The sequence below is a fragment of the Nerophis lumbriciformis genome, linkage group LG04, assembly GCF_033978685.3.
Source record: "Nerophis lumbriciformis linkage group LG04, RoL_Nlum_v2.1, whole genome shotgun sequence".
In the NCBI taxonomy this organism is placed as follows: Eukaryota; Metazoa; Chordata; class Actinopteri; order Syngnathiformes; family Syngnathidae; genus Nerophis; species Nerophis lumbriciformis.
This window is the reverse complement of record NC_084551.2, coordinates 11,931,309-11,951,053: the sequence shown is the minus strand read 5'-3', so window position 1 is coordinate 11,951,053 and position 19,745 is coordinate 11,931,309. Positions and strand designations below refer to the sequence as shown.

The window sequence follows — 19,745 nt, the reverse complement described above, 5'->3', positions numbered from 1 at the left end:
AGATGGTCTGTAAAACATAATATATGCAACATTTTGACCAAAGAATCACCATTACATGTTATGTAGACCACAAGTATGTATTTTACTCCCCTTTAATGCGTCTTATAATCCGGTGTGCCTTTTGTATGAAAATAGACCTGAATAGACCCACTGCGCCTTATAATCCGGTGCGCCATATGGTCCGGAAAATACGGTAATTTCCTTACAAGAAATAACAGGAATATATGAAACTTCACCTGCAGAGTCCAGTATCCAGTATTTATTTCACAGTCACACTGCTTTATTTGTATTGCTAAAAAGTTACTGAATCAATTTCAACTCACTGTATTTTTTCGTATCATATTGTTCTCAAAAAATATTGTTTCTGAATCGTATCGGCAACCACAAATATCTAATCAAATCGTTATCAAAATGAATCGCTACACCTCTAGAATTAAGGCAACTTCATTTAAAATGTCTGTACTTTTCACATGAGAAAATCTGTGCATTTTATCCTAAATTCTTGCCTAGCAGTACAGTGAGTTTGGTACACTAATCCCAGTATCAATGTGTAAGCAGGAAGGAAAAGCAATGTTAGCAATGTGAAAATAGACATGACGGTTAACCTGTTAAATAATTCAACAAAGCACAATAATGTATCATAGTCAACAAAGGCAGCAATTGAGTCCTTCAACATGGTGGTGTTTTTGGTATATGCAATTAGTTGTTGTTTGAGAAAATGTGAGTTTGGTGTTCTTTTGCATTAAACATTCAAAGTAATTCTCAGTCGACTAGTAATTGAACTGTATGAACCTCTGATTGGTATCCCACTTCAATAGGTGCCAAAAAGTAATACAAATATATTATTTATTTTTTCCCCTTAACAACTTCTGACTGCAAACAATTGCACAAAGCTCTCATTGAAACTGAATTACTTTGTAGAGTTTCCTACAGGTTTGCAATTTATTTGTGGTGGTGTTTTTTTTTTAGAGATAAAGTTGCTGTAAGAGAGAGAAATAACATTGGAGAGATAAAAAGTAAACATGAAAAGCTGAACAAATATGTTTAGAAATACAAATGAACGTTCCTCTGTCGCAAATATCACAAACAAGAGTGAGTTGCCGATGTGCAGGAATGGGTACAGAAACTCTAATCAAAGGCAAACGGGTAGCACCAAATTTATTTGTGGCTGGTCGCCACATGTAAATGAATGGCTGTAACTATCCTGATCGTTGGTACTTTTGACAAATCCACCTCTTTCCTCAGGTATGCTTGAGGAATAACCCACTCTACCATGCTGGGGCAGTGGCCTTTTCAGTCAGCGCTGGGATTCCAAAAGTGGGCGTGTTGTTGGAGTCTGTGTGGAACATGAATGACAGCTGCAGGTTTCAGCTGCGCTCGCCAGAAAGCCTAAAGAACATGGAGAAGACCACTAAAACCCAAGAAACCAAGTCAGTCTTTTTTTCAACCCAATTTTTCAGTTTTAAGTTGGGTTTTTTTGTCGGGTAAAAATAAAGCATATGGACCTCTAAATGATTCTCCTCTTTAGGACTGAAAGCAAACCTGAGCTGGTAAAGACTGAAATGGGTCCTCCACCTTCCCCAGCTTCTACATGCAGTGATACTTCCTCCATTGCTAGCAGCGCCTCACTGCCATACAGTATGTCCGTTTTTTTGCTTGCTTCTCTGCTTCTCTCGAGAGCCCTCAAGTCCTGGCACCGTGTACAAGCTTTTATCAGCAAGTTGCACAGTTGGCTCTGTACATAGAGTTGCACATTTAAAATGATTCCAGCTGCATTTTAAATGGCATTTATTTTCAAAATATACAAACTTTCAGTATATAGACTATTTTAAAAAATGACAGTAAATATTAAATTTGTTGATCTTTTTAAACAATTGTTGTTGGTTTATTACACACCACAGGTTCTTATACCTTGCAAGTAAATATAAGTTGTACAAGTTGGCAACCAGTGCATATGGCATTTTTCTATTTTTGTTGTTGTTGCTCTAATTACTGTAATTTCTGATACCGTATTTTCCGCACTATAAGGCGCACCGTATTATAAGGCGCACCTTCAATGAATGCATATTTCAAAACATTGTTCATATATAAGGCGCACCGGATTATAAGGTGCACCTATGCATCCATTAGATGGAGCTGTGCTAAAGGGAATGTCAACAAAACAGTCAGATAGGTCAGTCAAACTTTATTAATAGATTACAAACCAGCGTTCTGACAACTCTGTTCACTCCCAAAATGAATAAACAGCTGTTTTATTATTTTCCCCGAGGTAAAGTCAGTGACGTGGTGTTTTGTTTATCTTTTAACAACAGCAAGGTATAACATGTAGTGCAACATTTATATCACATAGTGAAGGGGAACTTTTCTCTGATTCCATAAACACGTAAAAAACAGTGATACTGTTACGGTAAATCAAACGTTAGTGCAATCACAATATAGTAACACTCGAAATAGTGCAGAGCAATAACAATATATCAATAACTCAACGTTGCTCAAATGTTAATGTCACACAACACAACACACAAAATAAACATGTAAAGCTCACTTCATGAAGTTATTCCTCATCCACGAATCCCTCAAATTCTTTTTCTTCAGTGTCCGAATTAAACAGTTGGGCGAATACGGCATCCAACATGCGTCTCGTTGAAGTCGTCATTAATGGAGTCAGTGTCGCTGCTGCTTTATTCCCGTGTTCTACTGCGTGACTGATCGTCTTAAGTTTAAACTCTGCGTCGTAAGCGTGTCTCTTAATAGGAGCCATTTTGGGGTCTTTACATAAACAAACAAATGGAAATCAAAACGCACGTCTCGCACAGTCATATATCCCAGCATGCACCGCACGCTTCTTCTTCTATGGGGGCGGCTGCTTACCGTAGGAAAATGAAGTCGGCGGCTGCTTACCGTAGTTGCGATTGATTGATTGATTGAAACTTTTACCTGTTGGAGGCTCAATATTGGTCCATATATAAGGCGCACCGGATTATAAGGCGCACTGTCAGCTTTTGACAAAATTGGAGGTTTTGGGTGTGCCTTATAGTGCGGAAAATACGGTAGTATAAATCGTATGCGAAACTCCACACCTTGGTACAAATTGGCTTACTTGCATCATCACAATCATATCTTTTTTCATTATACTGCTGCAACAAACACTGTGTGGATTACAGAGCGAAGACGCTCCACCCCGGCCCCAAAGGAAGAGGAGAAAGTGAACGAAGAACAATGGCTTCTTAGAGAGGTGGTGTTTGTGGAGGATGTTAAGAATGTCCCTGTGGGAAAGGTGGGTTCATGTTAAATGTTACTGCATGTTACAAGTTGTTTCATTATTAATTTGAATATATTCCAATCCTCACAATTGTTTAGGTGCTGAAAGTGGATGGTGCATATGTTGCTGTAAAGTTTCCAGGAACATCGAGCAGCATGAGCAACCAGACGACCACTGCCCCCGCTGACTCAGACCCCTCTTCACTGCTGCAGGACTGTAGGCTTCTTAGGATAGATGAACTTCAGGTAAATACGCAAACTGATAAAACTGTTCTGATAAATAATTGAAGTACTTGCTAATTTGCTTGGTCACAACTAGGTGGTCAAAACTGGTGGTACTCCAAAGGTTCCTGACTGTTTTCAGCGCACACCCAAAAAGCTCTGTATCCCAGAAAAGGCAGAGATCTTAGCTGTTAATGTTGACTCCAAAGGTTTGTCATTTGTACTCTTCATTTTATATACATGGAATTAAATGTTTTATCAATTGTGTCTATGTATATGGCCTTACTTTATATTTCCATCCTCCAGGAGTTCATGCAGTGCTGAAAACTGGTAACTGGGTTAGGTACTGTATCTTTGATCTGGCCACCGGCAAAGCTGAGCAGGAAAATAACTTCCCTACTAGCAACATGGCCTTCCTGGGTCAGAGTGAGCGCAATGTGGCCATCTTTACTGCAGGACAGGTGAGATAACCTCCTTAATGAGTGGTGTGCTTTAAAAAAATACCTGACACTTGAAAAAATGTGTTCTGTAGGAATCTCCAATCATTCTTCGAGATGGAAATGGCACTATCTACCCAATGGCAAAAGACTGCATGGGTGGAATTAGAGATCCTGATTGGCTGGATCTGCCACCAATAAATAGCCTAGGAATGGGGGTGCATTCTCTTGCCAATATTCCCTCTCTAAACTCTACCATTAAAAAGAAAGCTGCTATTATAATTATGGCTGTTGAGGTAAACATGGTATTTCACATGTTGATATGCTTGTCTAAAATTGCAATGCACTATTCAAATGTGCAGGTCTCTTTCAAAAATGTGATGAATCCTCTTTTTTTGTCTTATTTAGAAGCAGATGCTGATGCAGCATGTTTTGCGTTGTGACTACGAAGCGTGTCGGCAGTATTTGGTGAATCTTGAACAAGCTTTCCTGTTTGATCAGGGCACCCATGCCCTCGGCGCACTTCTAGGCCACCGCTGTGACGGAAACCGCAACATTCTGCATGCTGCTGTCTCCGTTTGCTTCCCTGTTAGTAACAAAGAAACCAAAGAGGAGGAAGGTAAGCTTGGTATTAGGCACTCACTATTTGGTAGACATTTTTTGGCAGAAAGAGTAAAATAGAAAATTAAAAGCTAACTTTCGAATACAATGTATATTTATTCTGGTAAATTAACCTGAAAGATTGATCAGATGATTTACATTTTTGTAAAAGGATTTATGATTACGTATAGGATTTGTTTCCGACATGTTTAACAAGTTACATTAGGGACATCATGTAATATAGCAGTACCTCGTCTTACACGTTTGTTTCAGTGAAGTCGTAACCCAAAATACTCAGATCTCAAATAATTTTTCCCCATTGAAATTAACTGAAATACCATCATTCTGTTCTGGGCCCCAAAAAACAACACAGCATTTTAACATTTAACTTGCTTTTAAATGAGAAAAATGAACTTGTACATAACAAATATTGTATCAAGCACTATGTTTACACTGCAAGCCAAAGTGGCCCAAATCATTTTTATTTTTTTTTAAATAGGATTTTTTTCCAGTTAACTGTATACATTGCAAGTAAAATTTTATCTTTATCAGACTCCAGTATAAACGCGCACAGGCCCCAATGTGGTCTGACATCACTTGCATGCACAGTTTGATAAAGTGAAAAAAAAGTTTAACAAATTCTGTAAATGAACAAGAAAGTGGCTACTACTACTAAACAATAAAATAGGTCGCCACACTTGAAAAATTAGTGTTTTTTTAGGTGAAAATAAGATCAAATAGTTAAATGTATGAATGTTCATTTTCATTTCATTTACATTTATAGTTTTGATTAGTAAAGCTCTCACTTGTTCTCTGTGACCAATAACCTAACGTGAATTGTGAATGATCGAAGCATTTATGATTTTAAAAATATTCAAAACATTTGTTTTCTTTTGAACCTGTGTACCATTCTTGAGCGGCCTGCTAATGCTAAACAACCATTATTCAATTTCAGAGGCTGAAAGGTCAGAGCGGAACACGTTTGCTGAGCGCTTGTCTGCTGTGGAGGCCATTGCAAATGCCATCTCTGTGGTCTCCAGCAACAGCTCTGGAAACAGGACTGGCTCCTCTAGTAGCAGAGGGTGAGGGAGTTATTGTTCAATAGAAGGAACGGATAATGCTTTTGCATTTGTTTAACACTTCCTTTTTTTGTGTCTTACTTTAAGACTTCGGCTGAGAGAAATGATGCGGCGCTCTCTAAGAGCCGCCGGCCTTGGCCGCCATGAGTCAGGCCCATCCTCAAGCGATCACCAGGACCCTGTGTCACCTCCAATTGCCCCACCAAGTTGGGTTCCTGACCCTCCTCCCATGGACCCTGGTGTGTGCTTTGATTGGATTATATACTCTGATATGCATAAAAAAAAGTTCACTTTAGCTGGCTTCTATATTCATTGTAATGGAAAACCCTGATGTGTCTTTATTTTTATTCTATGGGCTTTATATGTGGAATGCTAATCAGCCTTGTATTTGGATCATAATCTGTAAACAACCTATACACCTATGTCAGTATTTAATGATCAAATAATTGTAGTAATTCAATTTGACTAATGCAAATCATAATTCTTCTGTTATAAATGTGGAAAAAATAAGCTTTTTCCATGACTTTTTTAGGAGCTTTTAGTTAACTGTCCTAAGTGTGTCACTGGAAAAAGGAAGGATCTACTGCATAAGGCTTAGCTTGCCATGTTTGAAATGCACATTACAGAATGTGCATGTTTTTGACAAACATGTTTATTGTATGAAACATTAAGCCAAATCGCAAACCTTTGCCTTAATGTGACAATATAGTACTGTCAGCATGTATTCTGTCTGTATTTCCGAGTCAGTTACTTTGTCATCACATTACATGTATGATATGCTCTTTATTGTCGTTGCACAAGTACAACAGAATTTAATTTTCACCACAAACTTGTTCAAGATTAGACAAACATTATACAGGTAGACCAAACAGGAATAGTGATGGGTCGCCAGTATGGTGTCACGTAAAGGTGGGAAAAGTGTAGACGCTGGGGAAATATGAAGTATAAAAAAAGTCGATCTCAGACTGGGCTCCTATGGGGGGAGAGGACACAGACTGAGGGGAAAGCTTACTCCAATCAGCAGATGTACTATTATCATGATTTCGAATAGGTAGATATCGTCAACGTCCTCGACTGAAAGTTCCGACAGGACAGAACCCGAGATCTTGTCAATGGAATTGATCAACTGCCCTTTCAAAAAATTGTTTAGATTTAGAAAAAGAGGCAAGAAGAAAGTTAAACAAGACTGGATGAGACAAAGAGGCAAGCAGGGCTGACATGGAGAGGGGAGGGATTGCGACCGTCTTTGCCAAGAGCCTTAAAGATCGGCATGTTTTGTAGATCCGAAATATTGCATTGTCCAGAGAGATATTCTTCCCCCTTTCTTTTTTGTAACATCCTTTCATTGCCTAACAATTAGTATAAAACCAACTGAACAATATTGATGACAAATTGCCATTATTCAACAAATATTTGTTGGGGAAAATAATTACGATTTTTGACAGTTTATATAAACTTCACTACGAAAGTTGGGGGATTGTGATTGTTGGGATAAATAAAAAACAAAACTAGCATATTCTTTTTTTTTTTCTTACACTATTGTCGATCTTCTCTTAACAGATGGTGATATTGACTTCATTCTAGCACCACCTGTGGCTTCACTAACAACAGCCTCCACTGGGACCAGCCAGGGACCTAGCACCTCTACCATACCAGGTTCCCTAGAAGTTTCATGAAATAGTAAAAATACAGTGAACGTTATTAGTTCACTGTATTTCAGGTTCAGTTGTGCTATTGCATTGGCTTTGCATTAAAACCAATGTCATGACCAACCAGTCTAATGACAATTCTTTGAGATATGCTGGTTGTTTCATGGCACATCTTTATAATTACCGGTATATTATTTATTACAAGATTAATTTCTCTTTAAAATCTTTTTGCCAATGGGTTGTAAAAATAGTTGTATACATATTACTGTCTGACCATTGTTATGAGAGTAAGACCTTTTTCCTCACAGTTTTGACCGTGTACCTGATGCGCATTGAACTGGACAGATGATTTTAAAATAAGAGGGTTTTTTTGTAACAAATGTTTGTTACTGTGTTTCTCAAGTGAAAAATATAATCTTTAAAATGTTTAGTTTTAGGTGTTATCCCTGTATGTGGACATGTTTGGGTTTTTGTTTTATTTCAAATGTGTTTTTAAATATGGTCAGGACCATCCATGGAACCATCTGTGGTCGAATCCAAAGACAGGAAGGCCAATGCCCACCTTATTCTGAAGCTGATGTGTGACAGTGTTGTTCTGAGGCCACATCTACGTGAACTGCTGTCTGCTAAGTATGATTTTTATTTTTTTTATGAAGAAACATGAAGGCTTTTTATTTTGTTTTATTTTAAATATTTTTGGCACATTTACATGAATGTATTTGTGGTTTTTCTAGGGATGCCCGAGGAATGACCCCCTTTATGCTGGCAGTCAGTGGGAGAGCCTATCCTGCAGCCATCACTGTGCTGGAGGCAGCACAGAAAATGGCTAAAGGTATGCTGATATGTTGAATTGCTGCATTACTTGCGGCACTTAAATGACATTTGAAAGAATAGAATCAGCTCCTAAGCAAAGGTCATTGACACATGATTTAAATGTAGCTGTTGTCTATTGTATGTTATTTTTTTCAGTCTAGTTTCTTCAGTGCAAAGTAGTTAAAAATGAACCACTGTCGCAAACCAAAAGTGCTGGTGGTGGTTTAATGTGGGTGCGGAATCGAGTCTGTTCAAAGACTGCTCCGACCGCAAACTGAGTACGCACCACTTTCATTGTCCACGTGTCGTTGCGTCACCAGGTTAGATCTCCGATCTGTAGATCATTGTGAGCTGCTCGGTAATGGTATTTGTTTTGTCATATGTCAGAACGAAATAATTAGTTTTCTGGGTTGCAGTTAACACGAGAGTTTTTCTTTTGAAAATTCCCATTCTCTCTGCAGAATTTGGCAACTGTCGGCTAATTAATTAAAACCACTGACAGCTATTATTGTGTAATATTCAAGTAACAAATGTCGGCGCAATAGCGCTCTGTCGCACAGCATTAGAGTAATTAAAATGAAAGTTACCTATTTTGCAAAGACTTGGCTTATTGGCACAGCACTGGGAGCCAGGCGAGAACCAAAAAAACTGCTCTTGCTCGGCAACCCTGTGGCGTTTTGATCATCAAAAAGAAAAGTTCTGCTGGAACTTATCCTAAAATAATTCTGAAACAGCCTCAGTGAAAATTGAGTTTATTTTATTTTTTTAATTTAACCTGGAAAAAATCCTATTGAGATTAAAAAACGATTTTTCAAGGGAGTCCTGGCCAAGATGCAGCAACGTTACATATAAAATTACATTCACATTACACATTAATATGTCAGGATGGGCATCAAGTAAAACAGTTACAGGTAACTGAGGCTGCTTCAAATGCTCTCTGTTTAGATTTAAAAGCATTTAAAGATAACATTTCAGTCAGCTTCCAGTCTCTTTGTAACATGTTCCAAACAGTATACTGTATGTGGGGAGGTTGGTCTTTTCATTCAGTCATTTGGCCTTAGGAAATAATTAGCTAGCAAAGTTCTCACTGAGCTACAATATTTCCGGCTCTGACACATTATCATTTGTCGTGGAATTGCTTCAGTCTGTCAAAGAGCATTTCAAGATTTAAGTATATTGTCTGCTGTCATAGCAGCTGAATAACTCCATATTGTCTGAAATTTGAGAACCTTAGCCTATTTTGCTGCACTACTCATGATAATAATGTGACTGTTTTCTAATAATAAATAATAATGGATTAGATTTTATATCGCGCTTTTCTATTATTAGATACTCAAAGCGCTCACAGAGAAGTGGGAACCACTTTCTGACCTATGTCGTCATGTATTTGTATTGCCATCAATTTACCTTTTGTGTTTTGCTCTTGTGACTTAAACACAGTGGGTGATCCAGGCATTGCAGAGAAGGAGGATTCAGACTCTGTTTTCATGGAAATGATTTGTCCCCTGGGGACCAACCCTGACGATTCACCCCTATATGTCCTCTGCTGCAATGACACATGCAGTTTTACTTGGACTGGAGCTGAACACATTAATCAGGTTAGCCCTTACACTTGGGGAATCTCTGCGTATAATTGAATCACATGAATGTTATCTAGAAAGCCCTCACTGACTTTGTATTTAGGACATCTTCGAGTGTCGGACATGTGGATTACTTGAGTCCCTTTGCTGCTGCACTGAGTGTGCTAGGGTGTGTCACAAAGGACACGACTGCAAGTAAGTCTTAGTGTTGAATGTGGCTATTTTAAGCTTCTTAAATGTCTTAACTGTAAACTTATCCCGCTTTGCACTCCACCACATGTTGATAATATTTTTTTTGTCAGACTCAAGAGGACCTCTCCAACAGCGTACTGTGACTGCTGGGAGAAATGCAAGTGTAAAACACTGATTGCTGGCCAAAAGGCTGCTCGCCTAGATTTGCTATACAGGTTGCTTACTACCACTAACCTGGTTACAGCACCAAATAGCAGGTCAGTTATCCATCGCCAATAAACTTAGATATTAGTACATCTTTTTTGGTTTGTAATACGAGTATTGGTTGAATTGCAAGGTCAATTTTCAAAATAGTACAATTGATTATGTAGGACACATTTCTGATTGAAATTGTTTTCATCACCAGGGGTGAGCATATCCTACTGTTCCTAGTACAGACTGTTGCCAGGCAGAGTGTTGAACACTGTCAGTACAGACCACCGCGAATCAGAGAGGACAGGAATCGCAAGGCTGCAAGTGCAGAAGGTCGGTCCACCATGAGCTCCCGTTTTTATTTGAAAGAACAGTCTCGTTACTATTTTGTATGCAAATATTTCCTTTTTTCATTCAGACTCTGATATGCCAGATCATGACTTGGAGCCACCTCGCTTTGCTCAGCTGGCTCTGGAGAGAGTTCTGCAGGACTGGAATGCCCTGAAGTCTATGATCATGTTTGGTTCACAAGAGAATAAAGACCCGTAAGCAAATAGCCTGTTGTGACTTTCAGCAATATATTCAACAGCCTGTATGCAAATATGTTTTCAGTCATAAAGTACAATCATAATGACACTATTTTAATTACGTTTTAGCCTTGCTTTGGATGAACAGTATTGTTACCACACCTGGGCTGGTTTCCCTGAGCCAATAATTGTTTTCTGTTTTTGTTGTTTATTAGTCTGAGTGCAAGCAGTAGAATTGCCCACCTCCTCCCGGAAGAGCAAGTTTATTTGAATCAGCAGAGTGGCACCATTCGCCTTGACTGTTTCACCCACTGTCTTATTGTCAAGTGCGCACCTGACATCACTGTAAGTCCACTCATCAGCTGTCCAGTGCCATATAACTTTGTTCCTCTGCTGCCATATTGTGAAACCAAACCTTTTTGTACATTTTTATCATTTCAAACAACTTTCAAATGAACAGAGATTATCCTTTTTCTCCCCTGTGTTAGTTCATAGACACTTTACTGGGTACACTGGTAAAGGAGCTGCAGGTCAAGTACACACCTGGTCGAAGAGAGGAGGCAGTCACCGTCACTAGGCGGTTTCTTCGCTCTGTATCCAGAGTATTTGTGATACTCAGTGTGGAGATGGCCTCATCCAAGAAGAAAAAGTAAGAAAGAAAAAAATTTAATAATTGATTTGTTATTTTATGCCTCTGATTTCTGACACACACTGACTGTATCTTTTCTTCAACATAGCAACTTCATCCCTCAGCCCATTGGAAAATGCCGGCGTGTTTTCCAAGCTCTTCTTCCCTATGCTGTGGAGGAGCTCTGTAATGTGGCAGAGTCACTGATCGTTCCAGTTCGGATGGGCATCGCAAGACCAACGGCCCCGTTTACTTTGGCTAGTACAAGTATTGATGCTGTTCAGGGCAGCGAGGAGCTCTTCTCTGTTGAACCACTTCCTCCAAGACCTTCACCCGATCAGTCCAGCAAGTACGTTTTCTGCAAACAAAGTGTTATGTGTAAATTAATTACTCCTGACATATGTTGTAGGGTGGGGTGATATAGACGGTATAAATGATATAAAATTGGCCGACAATAGTTGTAAATACTAACGTTATATCGTGATATTGCATTTTGTTGACACATACTAGCTGTGTCTCCCAAATTTGACAGCTCCACAAGAACGAACGCGTCCTCAACGCTTTGTAGCATTCCTGCTAGCTAGCCAGCGGCAAACGTGCCTCCATAGTATGAAGTTGCTTCCAATTCACTAATCCTTGTATCAATTGCGGAAATTCAATGTTTGTCACATGTCATATCACTGAGGAGCAAGGTATAGCTAAACATGCTACACTACACAGAGTAGGATGATATGCTAACTGCTGAGCTAGAGCTTAACTTTTAACAGGTTGGTGAGCCATACAAATATTGACGGTAACGATACCAAGTATAGTATCAGTATTTGGCCAATGCTTCAGTGGTTAAAGTAATATTTTTTATTGTCAAAAAATATTTTGTCGTTTTTTTGTTTTTGTTTACTAACTCAGGAAATAAGTCCCTGGACAAAGCAGCGCCTTTAGGGCAAAAAAACAGGTTTAAATCAGAGCCAATAGTAGCAAATAATAAAACAAATGTAATTGATATTGTTACACCTCTTCCTGTGTTTTTGTCTCATTGTAATTTTGATCAAAAATGTAATCAATCATTGGTCTTACAAAAAAAATTATATCAGTATTAGCATATTAATTATTTAAGTCTTTGTAACCCATTTAAGTGATATACCGGTATATCGTTTTTGCAATATATCGTAATATACATTTTTGGCCATATTGCCCATTCCTAATCCAGCTGTTTTGACAATGAAACCACCCAAAAATATTTTAGTAGATGTTTTCCTTTTTTCCCAAGTTCCAGTCAGACGACCGCTTCTTATATCATCAGGAACCCCCAACCTCGGCACAGTGGCCAGTCCCAGCCTGTCAGAGGAAGAGATGAAGAACAGGATGACATCGTATCAGCAGATGTGGAAGAGGTTCATTAAGGCCTCATTTAACAGAATATCCAATTAATTTCACTGCATGTTGGCTCCAAGAATGGAAACTGTTGAAATACTTAACTGTGATAAATGATTATCTCTCAGGTTGAAGTGGTGGAGGGAGTCGCGGGTGAGGAAGACCACCATGATGATCAAGAAGAGCAGGGAGAGGAAAATGCTGAGGCAGAAGGACAGCATGATGAGCATGATGAAGATGGTGTGGCGCTGACTTTTTCTTGACAGTCAAATTGGGAACTATAATCTAAAGAGAATTTAAGCATTTTTTTGTATGTTTGTCTCTTTTAGGGAGTGACATGGAACTTGATCTTCTCGCAGCTGCAGAAACGGAGAGCGATAGTGAAAGCAACCACAGCAATCAAGATAATGCTAGTGGCCGCAGGAGCGTTGTTACAGCAGCCACAGCTGGCTCTGAAGCAGGTTGGTATTTATTCATGACTCATCTAAATAAGCTTTTTTCATGGAAAGGGAATTCAACATTTCTCTTAAATCACCTGCTTCATTGTGGTGTATCTTTTTAAATTGCTGACTAATTCACTCCTCTCAAAGATGCAAGTGCTTTTGTCAGCATTTTGGTTGTGGGATGTTTTGACACCTAATGATACAGCAGATAAAATGGTTCCCAGCTGAATACCCAAACTGTTTCATTTACAGGGAGTAGAGTATCTTTCACATATCTTATTTTTGTTTAATCTTTTATGCAGATAGAGATGACAGGGCAAAAGTGACTTTTCCAAATGCATACAGTTGACTTGAAATACAAAGAAAAAGTGATGCAAATAAGCAATAACTTCCTGTTGTCTGTGTATTGTTTTTAAAGGTGCAAGCAGTGTCCCTGCCTTCTTTTCAGAGGATGACTCCCAGTCCAATGACTCCAGTGACTCTGACAGCAGCAGTAGTCAAAGCGATGATGTCGACCCTGAAACATTTCTGTTCGATGAACCGCTGGAAAGGACAACTAATGCGTCCCATGCCAATAGTGCAGCTCAGGCTCCTCGATCCATGCAATGGGCAGTTAGAAACACTCCCAACCAAAGGGCTGCTGGAAGTGCTCCTCCCAGTTCATCAGCATCAGCTGGTCGGTGGATCTTTGTTGCCTTCTTCAGCCAAATGCATTTTTGCGCTTGCGTAACAAACACAAATGGCTATAATATTTGTCTTTATTTTGACAGCGAGCTCAACTGGCCTCATATATATTGATCCAACAAACTTGCGTCGCTCAAGTGCAATCACCTCTAGCGCTGCTGCAGCTGCTGCTGCTCTGGAGGCCAGCAACTCCAGCAGCTATCTGACATCTGCCAGCAGCCTAGCTCGGGCCTACAGTATTGTCATCAGACAGATCTCAGACCTTATGAGTTTGATTCCAAAGTACAACCACCTTGTCTACTCACAGTATCCTGCCTCTGTGAAGCTTACCTATCAGGATGCGGTCAACCTGCAGGTGAGCTATAGACATTTTTGAAATACATTTATGTAAAGTGCCTCATGTTTTTTAGTATTTTTGACCACATCATATTACAGGACACAATATAGACTGGTTTAATCAGTATCATATTTGTTTTTGTAGACCCTGGTTATTCTTTCACTTCAGAAGGTTTTTCGCTACTTGAGCTTTTCGATCTGTTCTGCTCTATAAATTGTACCATTTTTTTATTGTTGAATCAGAACTATGTTGAGGAAAAGTTAATACCCACCTGGAACTGGATGGTGTCCATCATGGATTCCACAGAGGCTCAGTTGAGATATGGGTCTGCATTGTCATCTGCTGGAGACCCTGGTCACCCTAGTCACCCCCTTCACGCCTCTCAACATTCAGCACGCAGGGAACGCATGACTGCTCGGGAGGAGGCCAACCTCCGCACCCTAGAAGGCCGGAGGTACAAAAAAAAAAACAGTAGCCTTATTCACTTCTCATCCTTGGAATAATTTATGTAGCTGTGTACCGGTAATGGTTTGTGAAATGTAAAGGAGGCTCACTTGTTTTGTTTTTCAGAAGAGCAGCCACTCTGCTGACAGCTCGCCAAGGCATGATGTCTGCACGAGGCGACTTCCTAAACTATGCCTTATCACTCATGCGCTCCCACAATGATGAGCACTCAGATGTGCTTCCAGTGCTGGATGTTTGCTCGCTGAAACATGTAGCCTATGTTTTCCAGGCCCTAATCTACTGGATTAAGGCCATGAACCAGCAGACCACTCTGGAGACCCCACAGATGGATAGAAAGAGGTAATTGGGCATATCATCCCTCACATTTGCTTTTTGATTCACAATCGCATAGCCGTCACACACTTGGCTTCCGAGTAACGTTGTCTCCCATACCAGTGTGGAAAGATTTGTCTAGTTCATTTTAATTTGAACTCACTATGATGAATAAACAAACCTGAATTCAATGTGGAGAAGAAAGTAACCCAAAATTTTAGTAGTAGCTGTAATAATGTTTAATTTAGCTTCCCTGTTAACCTTTTTGGCACCAGATTTTTAGCAGCCCTATTGGCAAATCTTGTTTAATATTTGTCGCTTCATTTTAGCAACTAGGTCTCAGATAACAGAGTAAAATAATTATATATTGATATACAGTGGGACCTCGATTTACGAACTTAATTGGTTCTCAGAGTTCGTAAATTGCAAAGTTTGTATAGTGAAGCAAATTTTTCCATAGGAAACCATGTAAATATGCATAATGGGTTCCAGCCTTGACATAAGTCCACATTTTATTGAAGGTTTGTATACATTTAACACAATATAAAGTGCTATACAGTACTCTATATTAAACAAACATAACAAGGGGGTGATAGATAGATCAACTTTCTCTTTATTAACAAGCCCAAACCACAAGCTGCTGTATGTGCTGCACTGTCAATATGCGCGCGCACACACACGTATGTGCCTACACAAATGATCAGAAATCACAAAAATCCCTAAACTTTAACAACAATACAGCTACAAATATAAACAATTAAAAAAATAAAAATCCACTTACTATCCATTGTCGGCGAAGGAGTAGTTGGCTAGAAAGGAGCACAGACAAGGAGAACGGAGTGCTGAGGCGTGCATCTTTTTCCAGAAAAGTCCAATTCAAACTTGCTGTGGTACAAAGCCTGCTTTGTCAAGTCTCCATACTTGTGAGTGCCATTAATGTTCTCCTAAAAGTCTTTATTTTTATTTTATTTTATTTTTTTATTCCACAGCGATTCCCTCCTTTCCACGCTGATCTGTTGTCTTTTTGGGACTCATAATGCATCTTGAAAGTATTCACAATGCTTAACTTTTTCCACATTTTGTAATGTTACAGCCTTTTTCTGAAATTGAATACATTTATTTTGCCATCAGAATTCTATACACAATAGACCCATAATGACAATATGAAAACGTTTTTAGAAAGTTTTGCAAAGTTAATAAAAACAATAATAATAAAAAAATCACATCTACATAAGTATTAACTGCTTTTGCCATGAAGCTCAAACGTTAGCTCAGGGGCATCCTGTTTCAACTCATCATCTTTGAGATGTTTCTAAAGCTTAATTGAAGTCCACCTGTGGTAAATTCAGTTTAGTTGGACATGATTTGGAAAGGCAGACACCTGTCCATACTGTATACAAAGTCCCACACTTAACAGTGCATTGCAGAGCATAAACCAAAAATTAAGTTGAAGGAATTGTCTTTAGATCTCCGAGACAGGATTGTTTCGAAGCACAAATTTAGGGAAGGGTACAGAAAAATATCTGCTGCCTTGAAGGTCTCTACATCCGTAAATGTAAGAAATTTAGAACCACCGTGACTCTTCCTAGAGCTGGCCGGCCGTCTAAACTGAGCGATTGGGTGAGAAGAGCCCCAATCAGGGATGTGACCAAGAACTTGATGGTCACAATGTCAGAGCTACAGCATTTTTCTGTGGAGAGAGGACAACTTTACAGAAGGACAACCATCTCTGCAGCAATCCACCAATCAGGCCTGTATGTTATAGCGGCCATAAAGAAGCCATTCCTTTGTAAAAGTTTGCCAAAATGCACCTGAGAAAAAAAAATTCTCTGGTCTTATGAGATAACGAATGAACTCTTTGGCGTGAATGCCAGGCACCATGTTTGGAGGAAACCAGGCACCGCTCATCACCAAGCCGATAAGCCGATACCATCCCTACAGTGAAGCATGGTTGTGGCAGCAGCATGCTGTGGAGATGTTTTTTCAGCGGCGGGTACTGGGAGACGAGTCACATCATGAATGAAAATCGTCTCCAGAGTGCTCTTGAACTCAGACTGGGGTAACATTTGTCTTTTAGCAGGACAACAACCTTAAGCACACAACCAAGATGTCAAAGGAATGGCTTCAGGACAACTCTATAAATGTCCCTGCGTGGCCCAGCCAGAGCCCAGATTTGAATCCGATTTCTCTGGAGAAATCTGAAAATGGCTGTGCACTGACAAATGTATTCCATTCTGGAATAAGGCTGCAACATAACATGTAGAAAAAGTGAAGCACTGTGAATACTTTCAGGATGCACTGTAGCAAAATAGACAAAACTTTTTAAAAGGGAAAAACACACAAAAGGCACAAAGGCTGAAGCGCTGAGGAGTGACCAGTATTGTGCTGGGCAGCAAGTGACGTGGAGGGCTCTGCCTCCCCAAAAATGCAGCGCCCTGCTTTGTGCCTACAGGCATGACACAAAATGAATGACTGGATGAAGGATTTGCGCATTTGTAATTAGAGGAGATCGTAAATCGAGTTTTCACTGTAAAATAATATAAACAAGAAACACAATTATTTACAAAAAATATCAAATGCATTTTTAAAAAGGTGTCATTACTTTATGGTATGCACTTGCTCTATAGGGGTCTTTTTTTAACCATTAAAGAAAAGTTACCTAACTGACACATTTCCTGTTCATATTAATCTTTTCCTAGGAATCGAGAGATTTTGGAATTGGGTTTGGACAATGAGGATTCAGAACATGAAAATGATGAAGACACCAATCAAAGTATGCTCGATGACTGCTACATTTAAAATCAGTGTTCAATTTGTGTTTAACAGTGTCTTTCTTTGTCTCACTGCAGGTTCGACTCTACAAGACAAAGACGAAGATGCTGCTCCTGCTGAAACGGGTCAAAATCACCCTTTCTTCCGTCGCTCGGACTCCATGACTTTCTTGGGCTGCATTCCACCCAACCCCTTTGATGTTCCCTTGGCTGAGGCCATACCACTAGCAGACCAGCCCCACCTCCTGCAGGTGAGAGTTGTAGCTGCAAGATCATAAGCAGTCTTGTATAAAGTACTTGAAATCAATACTTAAGTGAAGACACAAGTATCTAACCAGAAACTATGTTTCCATGCACTAAATTAGTCGGATTTCTCCAATAATTTGGTTTAAAGAAGCATTCTACTGGCTTCATTCGGACTCCTGAACTAAATACGAGTGAGATGGAAGAGAATGAAGCAGGTATATTACAAAGCAAAGGATAAAGTGTACTCAAACCTCTTCACGCTGAATTAGTGCACTCCAAACTGGTGAGCAATAACTGGCACAATTGGCAAGCTTGTCCACACCAATAGCAACTTTCTGGAGCGGTATTGGGGCACAAACTGTATTTTCCTTTGGTTTTAAAACTCCCTCTATCAAACCACAGAGCGTTTTGAATGAACTCTGAGACATTTTAAAGTTTTCTTTCCATTCTCCGTCCAAAAATTCCTTAAACAACTCTTCCCCTGCCAGTCTTTTTTTGCTTTGGACACATAACTGCTCTGAGTCATTCTGGGAAGTAGTGTCATGTTCGTAGCGCAATCTAAGACCATTTTTTGATGTTGTCTGCTATTTAACATCAACATACCCATAAGAGACTTTATATTTCTAATCTGTGCCAATATTACAGCGGGCATCAGTTAAAACAAGAGCTGGGCTGTGTGACATCATAGCTCAATCTGAGAAGCAATACATTAGGGAAAAGGAAATAAGCGCCCCCCAGTGTGCGGTAAGCACATGGCATATGACCAATAGTTGCACTAGAGTGTCCATTAGGAGTTCACATTTAAGTGTGAAAATACTAAATAAATGAACTATTTGAGAACTCTAATTCCGTGCATGGAAACTTAGTCACTGACTTTGGTGGAAGTTAGTCACCTTTTACAATATTTCTTGAAAATAAAAGTATTTACCGGTATACTAAGTGTGTAATGTGACGTCACTTGGGATGCACTGATCCACTTTTTTCTTCTCTGATCCAATCTAATATTGTACCTGAATTTGGATAATAGCCAAGACCAATACTATTCTGATACCATCACTACAGAGTGTTTGCTTCAATATCATTAATCATTATAATTTTTGTTTCATATGAGGGTGTAATAAGCCTCTCAACACGCAAGAATGATATGTAGGAATTAGGTATAGGTTTTGTGCTGTCGATTCCGATCAACAATGAGTGAGATACAATTACATGCATTAACAGTACATTTTTTTATTTCTTTATGGTGAGTGCTATTGAAAGTTTAACAATAATCAACACAGTATATAAACTAGGTACTTCCATCCATCCATTTTCTACCGCTTATTCCCTTTGGGGTCGCGGGGGGCGCTGGAGCCTATCTCAGCTACAATCGGGCGGAAGGCGGGGTACACCCTGGACAAGTCGCCATCTCATCGCAGGGCCAACACAGATAGACAGACAACATTCACACTCACATCCACACACTAGGGCCAATTTAGTGTTGCCAATCAACTTATCCCCAGGTGCATGTCTTTGGAGGTGGGAGGAAGCCGGAGTACCCGGAGGGAACCCACGCAGTCACGGGGTTATTCTCTTTTATTACGTACAATTGTTTAAGCAAAACAAAGTCAATAGTACTCAATAACTAAACAAAAACTACTGTCTGCGTCTCATTTAAACTCTTTGGTTTTTTCTCTCCTGTGTCCATGGAATTATTTCCACCTTTTGTAAACATTAACAAAAACAATTAAAGTATTGTTCGAGAAAATAAATACAGTATACTGATTCTACCCTTGATATTGACACAACTATAATTTTTGGATTAGTCCACCTCAGTGGCTTAGTGGTTAGTGTACGCCCTGAGATTGGTAGGTCGTGAGTTCAAACCCCGGCCGAGTCATACCAAAGACTATAAAAATGGGACCCATTACCTCCCTGCTTGGCACTTACCATCAAG

The 19,745-nt window shown here is 39.5% G+C and overlaps 1 protein-coding gene across 4 annotated transcripts in view; it reads left to right on the top strand.

Annotated features, from left to right (window-relative positions):
- Nucleotides 1-19,745, top strand: part of ubr5 (ubiquitin protein ligase E3 component n-recognin 5) — a 69,943-nt gene that overhangs the window by 34,948 nt on the left and 15,250 nt on the right. For all 4 annotated transcript variants that reach the window (XM_061948955.2, XM_061948947.2, XM_061948973.2 and 1 more), the window contains exons 14-43: nt 1,246-1,430; nt 1,529-1,638; nt 3,165-3,277; nt 3,361-3,507; nt 3,581-3,692; nt 3,790-3,944; nt 4,016-4,216; nt 4,329-4,539; nt 5,476-5,602; nt 5,687-5,838; nt 7,160-7,255; nt 7,755-7,878; nt 7,983-8,080; nt 9,502-9,659; nt 9,745-9,836; nt 9,944-10,090; nt 10,240-10,358; nt 10,444-10,570; nt 10,768-10,897; nt 11,041-11,201; nt 11,290-11,529; nt 12,448-12,571; nt 12,680-12,791; nt 12,881-13,012; nt 13,413-13,670; nt 13,765-14,033; nt 14,258-14,469; nt 14,586-14,819; nt 17,492-17,565; nt 17,642-17,814. In XM_061948955.2, the coding sequence (XP_061804939.1) occupies nt 1,246-1,430; nt 1,529-1,638; nt 3,165-3,277; nt 3,361-3,507; nt 3,581-3,692; nt 3,790-3,944; nt 4,016-4,216; nt 4,329-4,539; nt 5,476-5,602; nt 5,687-5,838; nt 7,160-7,255; nt 7,755-7,878; nt 7,983-8,080; nt 9,502-9,659; nt 9,745-9,836; nt 9,944-10,090; nt 10,240-10,358; nt 10,444-10,570; nt 10,768-10,897; nt 11,041-11,201; nt 11,290-11,529; nt 12,448-12,571; nt 12,680-12,791; nt 12,881-13,012; nt 13,413-13,670; nt 13,765-14,033; nt 14,258-14,469; nt 14,586-14,819; nt 17,492-17,565; nt 17,642-17,814 (4,593 nt within the window). The remainder of the gene's footprint in view (nt 1-1,245; nt 1,431-1,528; nt 1,639-3,164; nt 3,278-3,360; nt 3,508-3,580; nt 3,693-3,789; nt 3,945-4,015; nt 4,217-4,328; nt 4,540-5,475; nt 5,603-5,686; nt 5,839-7,159; nt 7,256-7,754; nt 7,879-7,982; nt 8,081-9,501; nt 9,660-9,744; nt 9,837-9,943; nt 10,091-10,239; nt 10,359-10,443; nt 10,571-10,767; nt 10,898-11,040; nt 11,202-11,289; nt 11,530-12,447; nt 12,572-12,679; nt 12,792-12,880; nt 13,013-13,412; nt 13,671-13,764; nt 14,034-14,257; nt 14,470-14,585; nt 14,820-17,491; nt 17,566-17,641; nt 17,815-19,745) is intronic.